Raw genomic sequence first — 19,577 nt, forward strand, 5'->3', positions numbered from 1 at the left:
ACACACAACCCTGACACCTAATGGCAGGAGGAACAGCTGACATACAGCCACTGCATGCTCTCGGGTTTCACTCCCTACACACACACACACACACACGTGCACAGGCACACACACAGTCCATCAAATTGTGTGGCAGCCTGTGTCCCTCAAAGGACCACACAGAGGATTCTGGCATATCACTGAAAAAAGACAGTGGCCTTGACCTGAGTTCAAAACTCTTTACATTTTAGAGACTAAATGTGAAGTTTAAGGAGTTTTACTTTTAGTTTTATTATCACGTAAAAAGCCAAACAAATAAACGCTTCACTTCTACTGGAAGCAGGGATGTGATTTCTGACTGGAAACCTGCCCTACAGTTGGACTTTCTTTTCAGAGAGGAGGGGAAGAGAAATGATGTAGGATCTTAATTTGATCACCCTGTGGTTGCAGGAAATGTCAGACTTGATTTGCCCTAACAAAAAATGTATCAACTAGTGGAGCCTGGTGAGAGGAGCTATAGGAGGACGGGCTCATTGTAATGGCTGGAATGGAATAAAGGGAATGGAGTCAAACATGTGGTTTCCATATGATTTGATACCGTTAAATTAATTCCATTCCAACCATTACAATGAGCCATCCTCCTATAGCTCCTCCCACCAACCTTCACTAGTATCAACATCTACAAAAATGTCCATTAATTAATGATCAACTAATTAATTATAATCCACACAATAATTTCCAGTTGCTGCAGGATTATTTTCCTGCTGTGAGAAACTGGTCAAATTAAGATCCTACATCTGTAGAAGAAGAGCATGAATTCCCAGCAAACTTTTATAAACAGAAGTGTGTGTGATGGGACAGGGCAGGGGGTTTGACTCTACAATTGCTCAATTGAGAACCATAAAGCAGCCACCAGAATACCAGGGACCAAGTCGTTCATACAGGCTGGTCCTTACGCCACCAACTGCCTGCCTGCATTACTACACATAGAAATATACACTGCGTGGTAATTAACATGAGAACTCCCGTACATCCTAAATGGCACCATATTATATAGTGCACTACTTTTGATCATTGCCCTATGGGCTCCATGTAGGGTGCCATTTGGGATGCAAGCCCTGAACCGCTTCAGCAATATGGCAACGGAAAACCACAGTCAGGCTCTGCTGCACATGAAAACAATTGGACATGCCATAATAATCAGACTATTATGTCTTGAGGCAAACTGTAATTCATTGAGTTTTGTTCCTGTCTGTTTAAACCTGTATGGAAAGCAGGGTTATAGTTCAACCATAGGGCCAGGAGCGTTTTCTGACCATGTGACCTGATCACGAAAAATCCTGGTCCTATTTATCCAATGTCAGATAAAAGTTCTGAGAGGTTAGGCAGTGGGACCGGAGTTTTTCCTGCTCAGGTTACACAGTTGGGAAAAACTCATGGCCTTGTTCCTATTCCTCCAACATACGTCGAAGTGCTGAGTGCTCAGGACAGGGTTGAGGAGGTTGGATCAGGAGCTATTTGCTGCTGTAACACATACAATAGATAATGGAATGTAGAGGGAATGCCCCACTGGACGTTAGCTAGAGGATTGTAGTCCTGAAGCACTGTAAATTACAGTCTGTAATAAAAAGACATAGTAACTGTTCATGATATGTCTTTACGTGACTGATGTTTTTCTATTGTCTCACTCCCAACTCAATACTATGAAAAATATAATTACACTGCTGTTTCACTGTTTTGTAACGATGTTATGAAAGCTACTCACAGTCTTGCTCCAGACCAGGCCTGTTGTGTGATGCTGTTTAATGAAGGCCTGGAGCTCAGTCCAGATGGACAGGTAGGACCTCACCCACTCCACATGACGCTTGTCTCTACAGAGAGAGGGACAAGAGGAGAGGGGGATGACAATTAGTGAGATGTAAACAGAGACGGACGAAGACAGAGAGAGAAACAGACGGACAGACAGATCAGGAAGAAAGATATAGATAGAGCAACAATAATCTGCAACGTTGCTTATCAGCAACAGTTGATGTAATCCACCAGCAGCCATACTCACGAGTCTTTATAGTCTTTCAGAACTCTGTTAGTGTAGAAAATGGCAGCATCATTCATCTCCTTCACATAGGGAACTGGCTTCTGGCTCTGGAAGAGAGATGGAGACACCAGAGGAAAAAATTGTAAAACAAAGCTGACCCCATATAAATTCAGACAGCTCTGCTCTGCATTCAATGACATATGGACAGAGAAATGGGGAGAATATTATTATGTCACTCACCACCTATTGGACAGAAATGCATTAAACCACAGTGACTGTACAGTAGACAAGCCATATATACACACACACAAAGGATAGGCCACATGCATCTGTGGCTAGTGTCGAGCAAAGACTCAAGAGAATGTGGTGACGTGAGCGTTCAAACAGGTTTGACACAAATCGTGTGAAACAGTGGCTCCCTGGCAAACCGTAGACTTGTTCTGACAGAGACCAGACCACAATTTCAGTCTCAAAGCAGCTTGAGTGGAAGGGATTTGATGAATGTAATGGTATGGATATTATACCAACATTCAAAAGAACCAGTTTTTTTACTGGTAGTTTAGAAACACAAATGAGAGGGAAAAGGAGACACACAGTGAAGAATATGCATGGTCCAAGACGGTCAGAAATAGAGACCTGTGTCGCTGCCCTATGTGCCACCAAAGTGAGTGAGTGAATGGGTGATGAGGAGGTTAGATAAGTGAACAGTTAGTTTTCTCCTCACCACAGCAACCCAGCCCAGCGCTGGGATGCTCTCGCTGACAGCTGATAGGTGGTTGAATTGGCTACTGCCACGGTTACGCTCCCGGAAGTTCTGAATCTCCTGGATCTTCTCTGAGATGGGCTTTAGCAGGTCAGCCAGCTCCATCTGGGAGAGAGATACAGGGGGGGGAGATGGAGGAAAGAAATGCTTGTCAACAAAAACTGAACAATATCACAGGTGGTGTCTTTTATATATACGTAACTGACAATATAAAAATAGCATTTATCAATGACTGTTAAAACTCAACACCCATAAATTCCTCTGTAATAGTGCTCTTGGCAGCTCACATATTCAATAGTCTGAGAGCACCACTCTCAATGGTCCAGTTACTCCAGTTCTGCTACCTTGGTTATAACGGATTGCCTTGCCCACAAGCAACCTGCCATGCAAGCCAGCTGGATGTAAATGACAGTTTAGAACTGGGCTACTGGGACTTTATTAGAAGGACCCTATTTTCAATAGGAACTTCCAGATCCCTTCTTGCTTCCATCCTTCTTTCTCGCTTTCCTCCCTCCCCTCCCAGCATTCCTCTGTTCATTAGGAGATCCCTCTGGCCTTGTAAGGCACTGGGGAAAGGAATGCATTGTTTCCCTAGTAATACTGCTGTACAGTTCTCTTATTTTGACCTGTATCTAAACTGATGTTGCTATGACAATTTAACTAAATATTCCCTGCCTTGTCGATATGCTGTGGGAAAGATAAACAAGTATAATCATTTCTGTTTCTTTATTTAGCTTTATTTTTGAGAAATGATGTGATTATTCTTGTGTTGCTAAGGCAACCAATTGAATTGCATTATGGGTTAGATACATTTGCTCTTACAAAAATGCATTTTTGATTGAACATGCTTTAAGGTTTTGATATGTTGTCACAATAAACACATAATAAAGTACATAATCCAGTGTGTATGAGGTCATCCAATCAGTGGGTTAACTACTAAAAGACAGCCCCTCCTAAGGAACGATTACAGACGTGGAGAGGATGAAATAATGCTCCTTTCCACCGCATCCTTTAATAAGACTGTTCAATGGGATCTGGAGAGAGTGAGAGTAAAAAGTCAGTCGACTTTCGTATGAAAGGACTGTCTATCTCGTGTGTCAGAGGGAGAGGCAAAGAGAGAGAACCCTTTTTTGAACAAATTCTTGCCCAAATCAGACGCACATGATTGTCATAACCCGAAATAGACAGTCCTTTCATAGGTAGGACCAACGTCGACTGACTTTTTAGTTTCACTATCTACAGATCCCATGGAAAAGAACTTGCTAAAGGATTCTAAAACGAAAACCACTTCTACATGAAATGTGATGATAAGGCTCAGGAAGTTTTCCAATACATCTGTGATGATGATAAAGCCCAGGCGGTCAACAGAGCCGGGTCAAATCATGTGGTCAGGAAAACCTCCCGGCCCTCGTGATGATTCGTCTGTCAGTTGTACATATCTCTGAGGCTAGAGATCTCTCTCCCTTGTCTGGCCCAACACTTCTACCTGACAGGCTACCTAAACTGTACGATCAAGCCATTTGATCTGTATCATATCAGCGTACAATATCTGATACCATGGCTTGGCATCCCATATGCTGACATTCACAGACATGCCAGGCTCTGAGCTATAATGCAAACATGATATCAACGTTCCCAGTGAAAGTAACAAAGAAAACAATTATGTTGGGATTTTACAGGGTAAAGCCTGGCAGCAGAGCAGATGGCTGGCGAGGCAAGACAGCTGTACTGTGAGATAAACACCCATATGAAAAAATATTAAAGTATACTATGATGTAAATACTGTACTATTACTATATTTACATACTATAGTATTCACTGTAGTGTTTTTGTGGACATGATTGTAGTATACTGTATTAAAGTTGACTATAGTATAAATACTGTAATATTACTGTTTTATATACTATAGTAGTTACTGTGGTATTTTTTTGTTTTATTATCTTTGACATAGAAGTGGGGCTTCCTCCTTGAGGAAACCTACTGGGCAAATACTAAGACCAAATTGTCCATAACCTGTAGGTAGGTAGGACTGGAGTCTGAACACAATATATGGTCTATACTTGGCATGTTGGTTTCTCACTCATGGGTGGCACAAATAGAGAGGGGAATGTGTAAACTTTATTTAACCTTTATATAACTAGGCAAGTCAGTTAAGAACAAACTCTTATTTACAATGACGGCCTACCCCGGGCCAAACCCGGATGACGCTGGGCCAATTGTGCGCTGCCCTATGGGACTCCCAATCATGGCCGGATGTGATACAGCCTGGAATCGAACCAGGGACTGTAGTGACGCCTCTTGCACTGAGATGCAGTGCCTAAGACCCCTGCGCCATTCAGGAGCAATGGGTGGAGTATATGCAAATTAAATACTGTACTATTACTATAGTAAAAACTGTAGTATATACTATACTAATTACTGTAGTGTTTTTGCAGACATTATTGTAGTATTTACTAGTGTTTTTTGCAGATAATACTGTACTATTTTAATGTGTAGTATTCTACAGTATACTACAACATGTTATAGTAAGGACAACACATGATCAAGGGATAGTACAGTGTGTAGTATAGAATTCTACAGTATACCACAAAATGTTATAGTAAGGACAACACATGATCAAGGGATAGTACAGTGTGTAGTATAGAATTCTACAGTATGCTACAAAATTCTGTAGTAAGTACTACACATGATCGAGGGATACTAGAGTGTAGTATAGTTTTCTATAGTATCCTGCTGTTTATTACAGAATACTATAGTAAGTCCTATACTATTCTATCGTAAACTGTAGTTTTTTTTATGTGGGCACACACACATGCACACACACACACACACACACACACACACACACACACACACACACACACACACACAGAGTGATGGGCCGTGACGGGGTCAGGTGAACCCAGCTTCAAACACACACACACACACACACAAACACACACCCACCCATACACGGAGCGGCTCAAATATAGAACATGCCCATAAAAAGCCACGGAGCACAACCCCGGGCCAGTGCCGTGGAGAGAAAAACCAGAGGTTTTACCAGCAGCTCTGGGGTCCCTATGGGAGAGCTGTACAGGGTCACAATCTCTTTTCCACCAGAGGCAATGATTTAGGTTTATATAAAACTATGTACATGTGAAAATGTGTCCATACAGTATCTGTGTGGTTTTGTAGTAGATTTCTCTGGGGTATATTGATTGACAACAATATATTTTTGGGGGGGCTAAATCAATGCCTCTCCAATTTGAGGATTGTCAGTTCTGCCAATGCCATTGTGGATCGTCACCCAAATTCTCAGAGAACAGCGACAAGAGTCTCTCTACAGCAGGGATTCCCAATCTCGGTCCTGGGGACAGCTGATTCAAATAATCATCAAGCTTTGTAGTTCTAGGGCAAAAAATATAAACGTGCACCCCTTGGGGTCCCCAGGACCAAGTTTGAGAAACACTGCACTACAGGCTCTCTACAGGCTACAGGCTCCCTTAACAGGCTACAGGCTCTCTACAGGCTACAGGCTCCTTTAATGGGCTACAGGCTCCCTTAACGGGCTCTCTACAGGCTACATGATCTCTACAGACTCGCTACAGGCTCGCTACAGTCTCCATACAGGCTACAGGCCCTCTACAGTCTCTCTTAACAGGCTACAGGCTCTCTATAGGCTACAGGCTCTTTACAGTCTCCATACAGGCTACAGGCTCTTCACAGTCTCCATACAGGCTACAGGCTCTTCACAGTCTCCATACAGGCTACAGGCTCTTCACAGTCTCCATACAGGCTACAGTCTCCATACAGGCTACAGGCTCTCTACAGTCTCCATACAGGTTACATGCTCTCTACTGGCTCTCTACAGTCTCTCTTAACAGGATACAGGCTCTCTACAGGCTACAGGTTCTCTACAGGCTCTCTTAACAGACTACAGGCTCTCTACAGGCTCTCTACGGCTACAGGCTCTCTATAGGCTACAGGCTCTTCACAGTCTCCATACAGGCTACAGGCTCTTCACAGTCTCCATACAGGCTACAGGCTCTTCACAGTCTCCATACAGGTTACATGCTCTCTACTGGCTCTCTACAGTCTCTCTTAACAGGCTACAGACTCTCTACAGGCTACAGGTTCTCTACAGGCTCTCTACAGGCTACAGGCTCTCTACAGGCTCTCTTAACAGACGACAGGCTCTCTACAGGCTACAGACTCTCTACGGGTTCTCTACAGGCTCTCTACACGCTACAGGCTCTCTACAGGCTACAGACTCTCTACGGGTTCTCTACAGGCTCTCTACACGCTACAGGCTCTCTACAGGCTACAGGCTCTCTACAGGCTACAGGCTCTCTACAGGCTACAGGCTCTCTACAGGCTACATGCTCTCTACAGGCTACAGGCTCTCTACAGGCTCTCTACAGGATCTCTACCGGCTCTCTACAGGCTACAGGCTCTCTACAGGCTCTCTACAGGATCTCTACAGGCTCTCTACAGGCTATAGGCTCTTTACAGTCTCCATACAGGCTCTCTACAGGCTCTCTACAGGTTCTCTACAGGCTACAGGCTCTCTATAGGCTACAGGCTCTCTACAGGCTGCCGACTCTCTATAGGCTACAGGCTCTCTACAGGCTGCCGACTCTCTATAGGCTACAGGCTCTCTACAGGCTACAGGCTCTCTACAGGCTACATGCTCTCTACAGGCTACAGGCTCTCTATAGGCTACAGGCTCTCTACAGGCTGCCGTCTCTCTATAGGCTACAGGCTCTCTACAGGCTGCCGTCTCTCTATAGGCTACAGGCTCTCTACAGGCTGCCGACTCTCTATAGGCTACAGGCTCTCTACAGGCTACAGGCTCTCTACAGGCTACGTGCTCTCTACAGGCTACAGGCTCTCTATAGGCTACAGGCTCTCTACAGGCTGCCGACTCTCTACAGGCTACAGGCTCTCTACAGGCTACATGCTCTCTACAGGCTACATGCTCTCTACAGGCTACATGCTCTCTACAGGCTACATGCTCTCTACAGGCTCACTTAATAGGCTACAGGCTCTCTACAATCTCTCTACAGTCTCTCTACAGGCTACAGTCTCTAAAGGCTATCTTAACAGGCTACAGGCTCTCCATAGGCTACAGTCTCTACAGTCTCTCTACAGGCTACAGGCTCTCTACGATCTCTCTACAGGCTACAGGCTCTCTACAGGCTCACTTAACAGGCTACAGGCTCTCTACAGTCTCCATACAGGCTACAGGCCCAGTACTGGCTCTCTACAGTCTCTCTTAACAGGCTACAGGCTCTCTTAACAGGCTACAGGTTCTCTACAGGCTGCAGACTCTCTACCGGCTCCACACTCTCTACCGGCTCCACACTCTCTACCGGCTCCACACTCTCTACAGGCTCCACACTCTCTACAGGCTCCACACTCTCTACAGGCTCCACACTCTCTACAGGCTCCACACTCTCTACAGGCTCCACACGCTACAGGCTCTACTGGCTCTCTGCTGGCTCTTAACTGTCTGAAGTAAAGATACAGGAAGTTCTCCTCACTAGTTCACGTCCACATTGATTTCCTGTTTTTTTGTAATGATATTTACACACTACGAGGTCAAAATAACACTCTGAAATTGTAAAAATTATGCTAATGCACTTTTAGTGTAAGAGGTGGTGGGATGGAGTTTTTAGCCCACAGCATGACATCACGATCTGATTATTCTGACCAATCCTCTTTTATTTGCATATGTATCCTCCTACTATGAAGTGGTAAGCGAGGTAGGGTCTAGTCAGTATAGACGAGCCTATCCGCCAATCAGAGCTGTGTATGTATATATATAAACATTTGTATCAACACGCCCATACGATCAGACTGAGCATTTCAATCGCAAAGGCAGCTAAGGGAAATAAATGATTTAAAAAATATTTAGCTTTTTTAAATGAAATAAACACAGTGATTTATTAGACATACAGTGATGATTGAAACATTTAGACTGCATGGGGTCTTTAAGCAAACAGTCAATGCAGCCACCACCCACCACCGTCCTCGCCTCTCCTTTCTTATTCCCTTCCTCTCTGTCCCCTCCCTCCGCTTAAACCCTTCCTCCTTGTTTGTGTATCAGACAATTGGTGAATTCTTTCTCACTGCCTCTTGACCAATGACCTGCGAGATATGAGTTAATCACTTCCTGTTCAGCTTGGGGCTCTGCCCCCCACCCCCCTCCTCCGGGTTCAATACAAACAAACAGCCAATGCGATGATATCACGTTAACCCCCCCTTCCTCTCCGTACTCCCTCCCTTTCCACCTCAATTCCCCATATGTGAATGTGTTGTATTAGTGTTCTTTTTTAAGGGGGTTAATCCCTATGTGAACAGAGCTCCGGGGCACCGCATGGCTACCCACTGGCCCAGCAGCACTGGGAAACACAGAGAGGCCTGGAAAAGGCTGCTGCTGGAACACTGGAATGGGTGATACTGAAATGAGCGATACTGAACTGGGTGGTACTGAAATGAGCAATACTGAACTGGGTGGTACTGAAATGAGCAATACTGAACTGGCCGACACTGAAATGAGCCATACTGAACTGGGTGGGACTGAAATGAGCCATACTGAACTGGGTGGTACTGAAATGAGCAATACTGAACTGGGTGGTACTGAAATGAGCAATACTGAACTGGCCGACACTGAAATGAGCAATACTGAACTGGCCAACACTGAAATGAGCAATACTGAACTGGCCGACACTGAAATGAGCAATACTGAACTGGCCGACACTGAAATGAGCAATACTGAACTGGCCGACACTGAAATGAGCAATACTGAACTGGCCGACACTGAAATGAGCAATACTGAAATGAGCAATACTGAACTGGCCGACACTGAAATGAGCAATACTGAACTGGCCGACACTGAATTGAGCGATACTGGGACACTGTAATGGGCGACACTGGCTACATTACAGTAGATAACAGTAGATAAGTGCACATTGGATAACTGTGTTGAAGTGCGGTGCAGTTGGCCAACAGTCCTGATCCATACACATTTGTTTACTTGCTTTGGGTATCTGCATTCAGGACAGTTCTCCAAGCCATTACACATATCATCCTTACCGGAGCAGGCTCCTGGTGTGTGGTGGCCATTTTGAGGAAGCTTCTCTGAAGCTGCAGAGCGTTGTTCACCATCTCCGCCTGTCAATCACAGAGGTTAAAATGTCAAATCTGAGATTATTATAAGCCACACTCTGCACTGCATCATGCTGGTAACAATGCATTAGTCAGGTCCCACAAGGCATGTCCCATGTTTGGGAAAACCTCCAGAGGAACTCCGGTTTTGCCATAAAAGGAGCTTTCCTAACTTAAAAAAACACCTCTAACCCACACACCCCCTCCTCCTCATTTCACTGTGATGGGAGAAGGAGATTAAGTGAATGTTGTTTTAGGAAAGAAAAGACCCATGAAGGAATATCCTCCCCCCATCCCCAGTCCCGTTTCACCACATATTAAGGCTATTTCACTGTTGTTCTGCTTTTCCACATATTAAAGTCCTCACTTATTTAATTCCCATTTGAAATCATGTCTCCCTTGAGAAAGGGATTTCTGCAATTGGACTTGCTGCCAGTGCCTGGTATGAATCAAGGTTAAAATGTTGGCTTTATTTTGGGAGTCTGAAGAGAAATCATCAAAGTGGTTGCCAACATGATTACTAGCCACAAACTACACCTCATCTCCCTTTGTAAAACGGCCTGACATCTTAGTGGAAAAGGTCCTTGTGTCGCGTTTTAAATATTAGAATGTAGGGTTAAAGTTCAAACACACTCCCGCCATTGGCTTTGTAGGGGACAGGAAACAAACTGTAATTTAAAGCACTCCTACTCCTCCCATCTATCTAGAGTGGTTTTGTGTAGAGAGCCGGAGTGGTTTTCCCTGGCCAAGCCCTGGACCCCACACAGTCAGAGGTTCCCAGAGCCAACTTCTTTGAGAGATAAAACAAGGAGAATCTACCATGTCTCTGTCCCAAATGGAACCCAATTCCTTACAGGCTGCCATATTGGATGCATATCTCCATATAATACTAGTCCCATTGACAGAAAGCAGGCAGGGGAGTGAAGTGGTCACTAAGTGCTCCTCTCAACATCCCTCCAGCCCTACTGTCACTGGTAGAGAAAATCTCACTGTGTTAAAGATTCATCTTAAATGTGGTTGCGATTTGGCTTGGTGACAACAGTTGCATATAGAGTATCATTAAATCAAGTTACACACCAAGTTTAGCTCAATGGAAGTAGTAGAGAAAACAGAGTAGTCCTGCAGGACAGAGTAGTATAGCAGGACAGAGTAGTATAGCAGGACAGAGTAGTATAGCAGGACAGAGTAGTCCAGCAGGACAGAGTAGTCCAGCAGGACAGAGTAGTATAGCAGGACAGAGTAGTATAGCAGGACAGAGTAGTCCAGCAGGACAGAGTAGTATAGCAGGACAGAGTAGTATAGCAGGACAGAGTAGTCCAGCAGGACAGAGTAGTCCAGCAGAACAGAGTAGTATAGCAGGACAGAGTAGTCCAGCAGGACAGAGTAGTATAGCAGGACAGAGTAGTATAGCAGGACAGAGTAGTCCAGCAGGACAGAGTAGTCCAGCAGGACAGAGTAGTATAGCAGGACAGAGTAGTCCAGCAGGACAGAGTAGTCCAGCAGGACAGAGTAGTATAGCAGGACAGAGTAGTATAGCAGGACAGAGTAGTCCAGCAGGACAGAGTAGTCCAGCAGGACAGAGTAGTATAGCAGGACAGAGTAGTATAGCAGGACAGAGTAGTCCAGCAGGACAGAGTAGTATAGCAGGACAGAGTAGTATAGCAGGACAGAGTAGTATAGCAGGACAGAGTAGTCCAGCAGGACAGAGTAGTATAGCAGGACAGAGTAGTATAGCAGGACAGAGTAGTCCAGCAGGACAGAGTAGTATAGCAGGACAGAGTAGTCCAGCAGGACAGAGTAGTATAGCAGGACAGAGTAGTATAGCAGGACAGAGTAGTCCAGCAGGACAGAGTAGTATAGCAGGACAGAGTAGTCCAGCATGACAGAGTAGTATAGCAGGACAGAGTAGTATAGCAGGACAGAGTAGTATAGCAGGACAGAGTAGTCCAGCAGGACAGAGTAGTATAGCAGGACAGAGTAGTATAGCAGGACAGAGTAGTATAGCAGGAGAGAGTAGTATAGCAGGACAGAGTAGTATAGCAGGACAGAGTAGTCCAGCAGGAGAGAGTAGTATAGCAGGACAGAGTAGTATAGCAGGACAGAGTAGTATAGCAGGACAGAGTAGTCCAGCAGGACAGAGTAGTATAGCAGGACAGAGTAGTATAGCAGGACAGAGTAGTCCAGCAGGACAGAGTAGTATAGCAGGACAGAGTAGTCCAGCAGGACAGAGTAGTATAGCAGGACAGAGTAGTCCAGCAGGACAGAGTAGTATAGCAGGACAGAGTAGTATAGCAGGACAGAGTAGTATAGCAGGACAGAGTAGTATAGCAGGACAGAGTAGTCCAGCAGGAGAGAGTAGTATAGCAGGACAGAGTAGTATAGCAGGACAGAGTAGTCCAGCAGGAGAGAGTAGTATAGCAGGACAGAGTAGTATAGCAGGACAGAGTAGTATAGCAGGACAGAGTAGTCCAGCAGGACAGAGTAGTATAGCAGGACAGAGTAGTATAGCAGAACAGAGTAGTCCAGCAGGACAGAGTAGTATAGCAGGACAGAGTAGTATAGCAGGACAGAGTAGTATAGCAGGACAGAGTAGTCCAGCAGGACAGAGTAGTATAGCAGGACAGTAGTCCAGCAGGACAGAGTAGTATAGCAGGACAGAGTAGTATAGCAGGACAGAGTAGTCCAGCAGGACAGAGTAGTCCAGCAGGACAGAGTAGTCCAGCAGGACAGAGTAGTATAGCAGGACAGAGTAGTATAGCAGGACAGAGTAGTATAGCAGGACAGAGTAGTATAGCAGGACAGAGTAGTCCAGCAGGACAGAGTAGTATAGCAGGACAGAGTAGTCCAGCAGGACAGAGTAGTCCAGCAGGACAGAGTAGTATAGCAGGACAGAGTAGTATAGCAGGACAGAGTAGTCCAGCAGGACAGAGTAGTATAGCAGGACAGAGGAGTATAGCAGGACAGAGTAGTCCAGCAGGACAGAGTAGTATAGCAGGACAGAGTAGTCCAGCAGGACAGAGTAGTCCAGCAGGACAGAGTCCAGCAGGACAGAGTAGTATAGCAGGACAGAGTAGTATAGCGGGACAGAGTAGTCCAGCAGGACAGAGTAGTCCAGCAGGACAGAGTAGTATAGCAGGACAGAGTAGTATAGCAGGACAGAGTAGTCCAGCAGGACAGAGTAGTATAGCAGGACAGAGTAGTATAGCAGGACAGAGTAGTATAGCAGGACAGAGTAGTCCAGCAGGACAGAGTAGTATAGCAGGACAGAGTAGTATAGCAGGACAGAGTAGTCCAGCAGGACAGAGTAGTATAGCAGGACAGAGTAGTCCAGCAGGACAGAGTAGTATAGCAGGACAGAGTAGTATAGCAGGACAGAGTAGTCCAGCAGGACAGAGTAGTATAGCAGGACAGAGTAGTCCAGCATGACAGAGTAGTATAGCAGGACAGAGTAGTATAGCAGGACAGAGTAGTATAGCAGGACAGAGTAGTCCAGCAGGACAGAGTAGTATAGCAGGACAGAGTAGTATAGCAGGACAGAGTAGTATAGCAGGACAGAGTAGTCCAGCAGGACAGAGTAGTATAGCAGGACAGAGTAGTCCAGCAGGACAGAGTAGTATAGCAGGACAGAGTAGTATAGCAGGACAGAGTAGTATAGCAGGACAGAGTAGTATAGCAGGACAGAGTAGTCCAGCAGGACAGAGTAGTATAGCAGGACAGAGTAGTATAGCAGAACAGAGTAGTCCAGCAGGACAGAGTAGTATAGCAGGACAGAGTAGTATAGCAGGACAGAGTAGTATAGCAGGACAGAGTAGTCCAGCAGGACAGAGTAGTATAGCAGGACAGAGTAGTCCAGCAGGACAGAGTAGTATAGCAGGACAGAGTAGTATAGCAGGACAGAGTAGTCCAGCAGGACAGAGTAGTCCAGCAGGACAGAGTAGTCCAGCAGGACAGAGTAGTATAGCAGGACAGAGTAGTATAGCAGGACAGAGTAGTATAGCAGGACAGAGTAGTATAGCAGGACAGAGTAGTCCAGCAGGACAGAGTAGTATAGCAGGACAGAGTAGTCCAGCAGGACAGAGTAGTATAGCAGGACAGAGTAGTCCAGCAGGACAGAGTAGTATAGCAGGACAGAGTAGTCCAGCAGGACAGAGTAGTATAGCAGGACAGAGTAGTATAGCAGGACAGAGTAGTATAGCAGGACAGAGTAGTCCAGCAGGACAGAGTAGTATAGCAGGACAGAGTAGTATAGCAGGACAGAGTAGTATAGCAGGACAGAGTAGTATAGCAGGACAGAGTAGTCCAGTAGGACAGAGTAGTATAGCAGGACAGAGTAGTATAGCAGGACAGAGTAGTCCAGCAGGAGAGAGTAGTATAGCAGGACAGAGTAGTATAGCAGGACAGAGTAGTATAGCAGGACAGAGTAGTCCAGCAGGACAGAGTAGTATAGCAGGACAGAGTAGTATAGCAGGACAGAGTAGTATAGCAGGACAGAGTAGTATAGCAGGACAGAGTAGTCCAGCAGGACAGAGTAGTATAGCAGGACAGAGTAGTCCAGCAGGACAGAGTAGTATAGCAGGACAGAGTAGTATAGCAGGACAGAGTAGTCCAGCAGGACAGAGTAGTATAGCAGGACAGAGTAGTATAGCAGGACAGAGTAGTATAGCAGGACAGAGTAGTCCAGCAGGACAGAGTAGTCCAGCAGGACAGAGTAGTATAGCAGGACAGAGTAGTATAGCAGGACAGAGTAGTATAGCAGGACAGAGTAGTATAGCAGGACAGAGTAGTCCAGTAGGACAGAGTAGTATAGCAGGACAGAGTAGTATAGCAGGACAGAGTAGTCCAGCAGGAGAGAGTAGTATAGCAGGACAGAGTAGTATAGCAGGACAGAGTAGTATAGCAGGACAGAGTAGTCCAGCAGGACAGAGTAGTATAGCAGGACAGAGTAGTATAGCAGGACAGAGTAGTCCAGCAGGACAGAGTAGTATAGCAGGACAGAGTAGTATAGCAGGACAGAGTAGTATAGCAGGACAGAGTAGTATAGCAGGACAGAGTAGTCCAGCAGGACAGAGTAGTATAGCAGGACAGAGTAGTCCAGCAGGACAGAGTAGTATAGCAGGACAGAGTAGTATAGCAGGACAGAGTAGTCCAGCAGGACAGAGTAGTATAGCAGGACAGAGTAGTATAGCAGGACAGAGTAGTCCAGCAGGACAGAGTAGTATAGCAGGACAGAGTAGTCCAGCAGGACAGAGTAGTATAGCAGGACAGAGTAGTATAGCAGGACAGAGTAGTCCAGCAGGACAGAGTAGTCCAGCAGGACAGAGTAGTCCAGCAGGACAGAGTAGTATAGCAGGACAGAGTAGTATAGCAGGACAGAGTAGTATAGCAGGACAGAGTAGTATAGCAGGACAGAGTAGTCCAGCAGGACAGAGTAGTATAGCAGGACAGAGTAGTCCAGCAGGACAGAGTAGTATAGCAGGACAGAGTAGTATAGCAGGACAGAGTAGTCCAGCAGGACAGAGTAGTATAGCAGGACAGAGTAGTATAGCAGGACAGAGTAGTATAGCAGGAGAGTAGTCCAGTAGGACAGAGTAGTATAGCAGGACAGAGTAGTATAGCAGGACAGAGTAGTCCAGCAGGAGAGAGTAGTATAGCAGGACAGAGTAGTATAGCAGGACAGAGTAGTATAGCAGGACAGAGTAGTCCAGCAGGACAGAGTAGTATAGCAGGACAGAGTAGTATAGCAGGACAGAGTAGTCCAGCAGGACAGAGTAGTATAGCAGGACAGAGTAGTATAGCAGGACAGAGTAGTATAGCAGGACAGAGTAGTCCAGCAGGACAGAGTAGTATAGCAGGACAGAGTAGTCCAGCAGGACAGAGTAGTATAGCAGGACAGAGTAGTATAGCAGGACAGAGTAGTATAGCAGGACAGAGTAGTCCAGCAGGACAGAGTAGTATAGCAGGACAGAGTAGTATAGCAGGACAGAGTAGTCCAGCAGGACAGAGTAGTATAGCAGGACAGAGTAGTATAGCAGGACAGAGTAGTATAGCAGGACAGAGTAGTCCAGCAGGACAGAGTAGTATAGCAGGACAGTAGTCCAGCAGGACAGAGTAGTATAGCAGGACAGAGTAGTATAGCAGGACAGAGTAGTATAGCAGGACAGAGTAGTATAGCAGGACAGAGTAGTATAGCAGGACAGAGTAGTATAGCAGGACAGAGTAGTATAGCAGGACAGAGTAGTATAGCAGGACAGAGTAGTCCAGCAGGACAGAGTAGTATAGCAGGACAGAGTAGTATAGCAGGACAGAGTAGTATAGCAGGACAGAGTAGTATAGCAGGACAGAGTAGTCCAGCAGGACAGAGTAGTATAGCAGGACAGAGTAGTCCAGCAGGACAGAGTAGTATAGCAGGACAGAGTAGTATAGCAGGACAGAGTAGTCCAGCAGGACAGAGTAGTATAGCAGGACAGAGTAGTATAGCAGGACAGAGTAGTATAGCAGGAGAGTAGTCCAGTAGGACAGAGTAGTATAGCAGGACAGAGTAGTATAGCAGGACAGAGTAGTCCAGCAGGAGAGAGTAGTATAGCAGGACAGAGTAGTATAGCAGGACAGAGTAGTATAGCAGGACAGAGTAGTCCAGCAGGACAGAGTAGTATAGCAGGACAGAGTAGTATAGCAGGACAGAGTAGTCCAGCAGGACAGAGTAGTATAGCAGGACAGAGTAGTATAGCAGGACAGAGTAGTATAGCAGGACAGAGTAGTCCAGCAGGACAGAGTAGTATAGCAGGACAGAGTAGTCCAGCAGGACAGAGTAGTATAGCAGGACAGAGTAGTATAGCAGGACAGAGTAGTATAGCAGGACAGAGTAGTCCAGCAGGACAGAGTAGTATAGCAGGACAGAGTAGTATAGCAGGACAGAGTAGTCCAGCAGGACAGAGTAGTATAGCAGGACAGAGTAGTATAGCAGGACAGAGTAGTATAGCAGGACAGAGTAGTCCAGCAGGACAGAGTAGTATAGCAGGACAGTAGTCCAGCAGGACAGAGTAGTATAGCAGGACAGAGTAGTATAGCAGGACAGAGTAGTATAGCAGGACAGAGTAGTATAGCAGGACAGAGTAGTATAGCAGGACAGAGTAGTATAGCAGGACAGAGTAGTATAGCAGGACAGAGTAGTATAGCAGGACAGTGTAGTATAGCAGGACAGAGTAGTCCAGCAGGACAGAGTAGTATAGCAGGACAGAGTAGTATAGCAGGACAGAGTAGTATAGCAGGACAGAGTAGTATAGCAGGACAGAGTAGTCCAGCAGGACAGAGTAGTATAGCAGGACAGAGTAGTATAGCAGGACAGAGTAGTATAGCAGGACAGAGTAGTATAGCAGGACAGAGTAGTATAGCAGGACAGAGTAGTATAGCAGGACAGAGTAGTATAGCAGGACAGAGTAGTCCAGCAGGACAGAGTAGTATAGCAGGACAGAGTAGTATAGCAAGACAGAGTAGTCCAGCAGGACAGAGTAGTATAGCAGGACAGAGTAGTATAGCAGGACAGAGTAGTATAGCAGGACAGAGTAGTCCAGCAGGACAGAGTAGTATAGCAGGACAGAGTAGTATAGCAGGACAGAGTAGTATAGCAGGACAGAGTAGTATAGCAGGACAGAGTAGTCCAGCAGGACAGAGTAGTATAGCAGGACAGAGTAGTATAGCAGGACAGAGTAGTATAGCAGGACAGAGTAGTATAGCAGGACAGAGTAGTATAGCAGGACAGAGTAGTATAGCAGGACAGAGTAGTATAGCAGGACAGAGTAGTATAGCAGGACAGAGTAGTATAGCAGGACAGAGTAGTATAGCAGGACAGAGTAGTATAGCAGGACAGAGTAGTCCAGCAGGACAGAGTAGTATACCAGGACAGAGTAGTATAGCAGGACAGAGTAGTATAGCAAGACAGAGTAGTCCAGCAGGACAGAGTAGTATAGCAGGACAGAGTAGTATAGCAGGACAGAGTAGTATAGCAGGACAGAGTAGTCCAGCAGGACAGAGTAGTATAGCAGGACAGAGTAGTATAGCAGGACAGAGTAGTATAGCAGGACAGAGTAGTATAGCAGGACAGAGTAGTCCAGCAGGACAGAGTAGTATAGCAGGACAGAGTAGTATAGCAGGACAGAGTAGTATAGCAGGACAGAGTAGTATAGCAGGACAGAGTAGTCCAGCAGGACAGAGTAGTATAGCAGGACAGTGTAGGCAACTGTCTTATTTTCATCATCCATATTATCTTTTTGTGTGTTCTTATCTGTTGCTCTGGTACAAACATCACTTTGAGTTTCTCTCAGTTAAGACGCCTGCTTCATTTAATTTACTGTAGACTAACAGTTTAAGATAAAGACAAAGACCAAATATAATGGCAGTGTGTTAACCAAGACAGCTGGTGTGTGTGTGTGTAAGTGAGAACATTTGAGGGATTTGGGGATTGAGGAGGAGACTTTGTGATCTTAATGGCACAGAGCCATTTCCCATTTGCGGCCTTGGCAAGAAGCCACTCAAACACACAAGGATAGTCAGTCATATGCAATCACACACACACATTCATTCCACTCACATGCTTCTCCACATCCTCTCCTATGGCACGGCTATTCTTCAGGTACTCTGACAACGGCCCCATCAGCAGCAGGTCAAAGGCCTCCATACACTGGGACTGACCTGGAGAGACAGGTGGAAGAAGGGAGGGAAGGAGGAGAAAACAATGCCCACAGAGGAGAGGTCAGGCGTTTTTACCACAGTTTTTACCACAGTATCTTTTCCGAGTTTTACATAGAATATTACATGTTTATAAACGTTCATTGGATAAAGTTGTGTTCCCAGTTGAACCTAGAACCTCACTACCCAATGCTATACACTGCTGTCACAGTCTGGACCACTACGTTTCTACTACTCACATCCGTTGACCCCGTTACATTCCCCGTTGGCCATGCCATTGGACACCTGCATGTTGATGGACACCTGCTCCACACGAATCACGGCCTGCTCCAGCCGCTGCACTAGCGTTTCCATGGCGATGGTCCTGGAACGAAGCAGATAAAGTCAGTGGACTGATATCCATCACTGGTGCTGTAGCCAGGGCTGGTCATGTTCCCCATGACGTCTCTATTCTGATTTCAAGATAAATGCAATACAACCCATGACTTTTCTTTTGTGTCTAGATTTATAGGGGTTGGCTCATTTGTAGGGTCAGAGGGACATTTGAAATGCTATAGGACACTTATGACACTACAGACACCTAAAAACCCAAAACACGATAGGATTCGTAGGGCCCTGGTGAAAAGTAGTGCACTATAAAGGGAATAGGGTGCCATTTGGAACGCAAGCAGAGTTTTTCTGGACCTCTAGCCATCTGGTCCTTTGCCACAACTTCCGCTACACAATCATATCATATCATGTACACCATACCATAGGTCAGGGATCATCAACTATATTCAGCCGCGGGCCGATTTGTTCTTGAGCGGATGGTCGGGGTTCTGGAACATTACAAATAAGTTGTAGATTGCAAATTGATCGCAAGTACCCCAAACAGATATAATGTTCGACTAAAACAATTTCAAACCTTGCTTACATTTATATACGATCACATCGTGTCTCTCAATGCATGGGAATACTTGGGAA

The 19,577-nt window shown here is 45.7% G+C and overlaps 1 protein-coding gene across 1 annotated transcript in view; it reads right to left on the reverse strand.

The window, feature by feature from the left end:
• The window catches only part of cap2 (cyclase associated actin cytoskeleton regulatory protein 2), a 41,853-nt gene that overhangs the window by 8,967 nt on the left and 13,309 nt on the right, over positions 1-19,577 (reverse strand). Inside the window, 6 exon segments of the mRNA XM_029662889.2 lie at positions 1,745-1,850; positions 2,036-2,121; positions 2,739-2,882; positions 9,858-9,935; positions 18,517-18,617; positions 18,854-18,978. Coding sequence (XP_029518749.2) covers positions 1,745-1,850; positions 2,036-2,121; positions 2,739-2,882; positions 9,858-9,935; positions 18,517-18,617; positions 18,854-18,968 — 630 coding nt within the window. The 5' untranslated portion in view covers positions 18,969-18,978.

The sequence above is a fragment of the Oncorhynchus nerka genome, linkage group LG7, assembly GCF_034236695.1.
Source record: "Oncorhynchus nerka isolate Pitt River linkage group LG7, Oner_Uvic_2.0, whole genome shotgun sequence".
NCBI classification, from domain to species: domain Eukaryota; kingdom Metazoa; phylum Chordata; class Actinopteri; order Salmoniformes; family Salmonidae; genus Oncorhynchus; species Oncorhynchus nerka.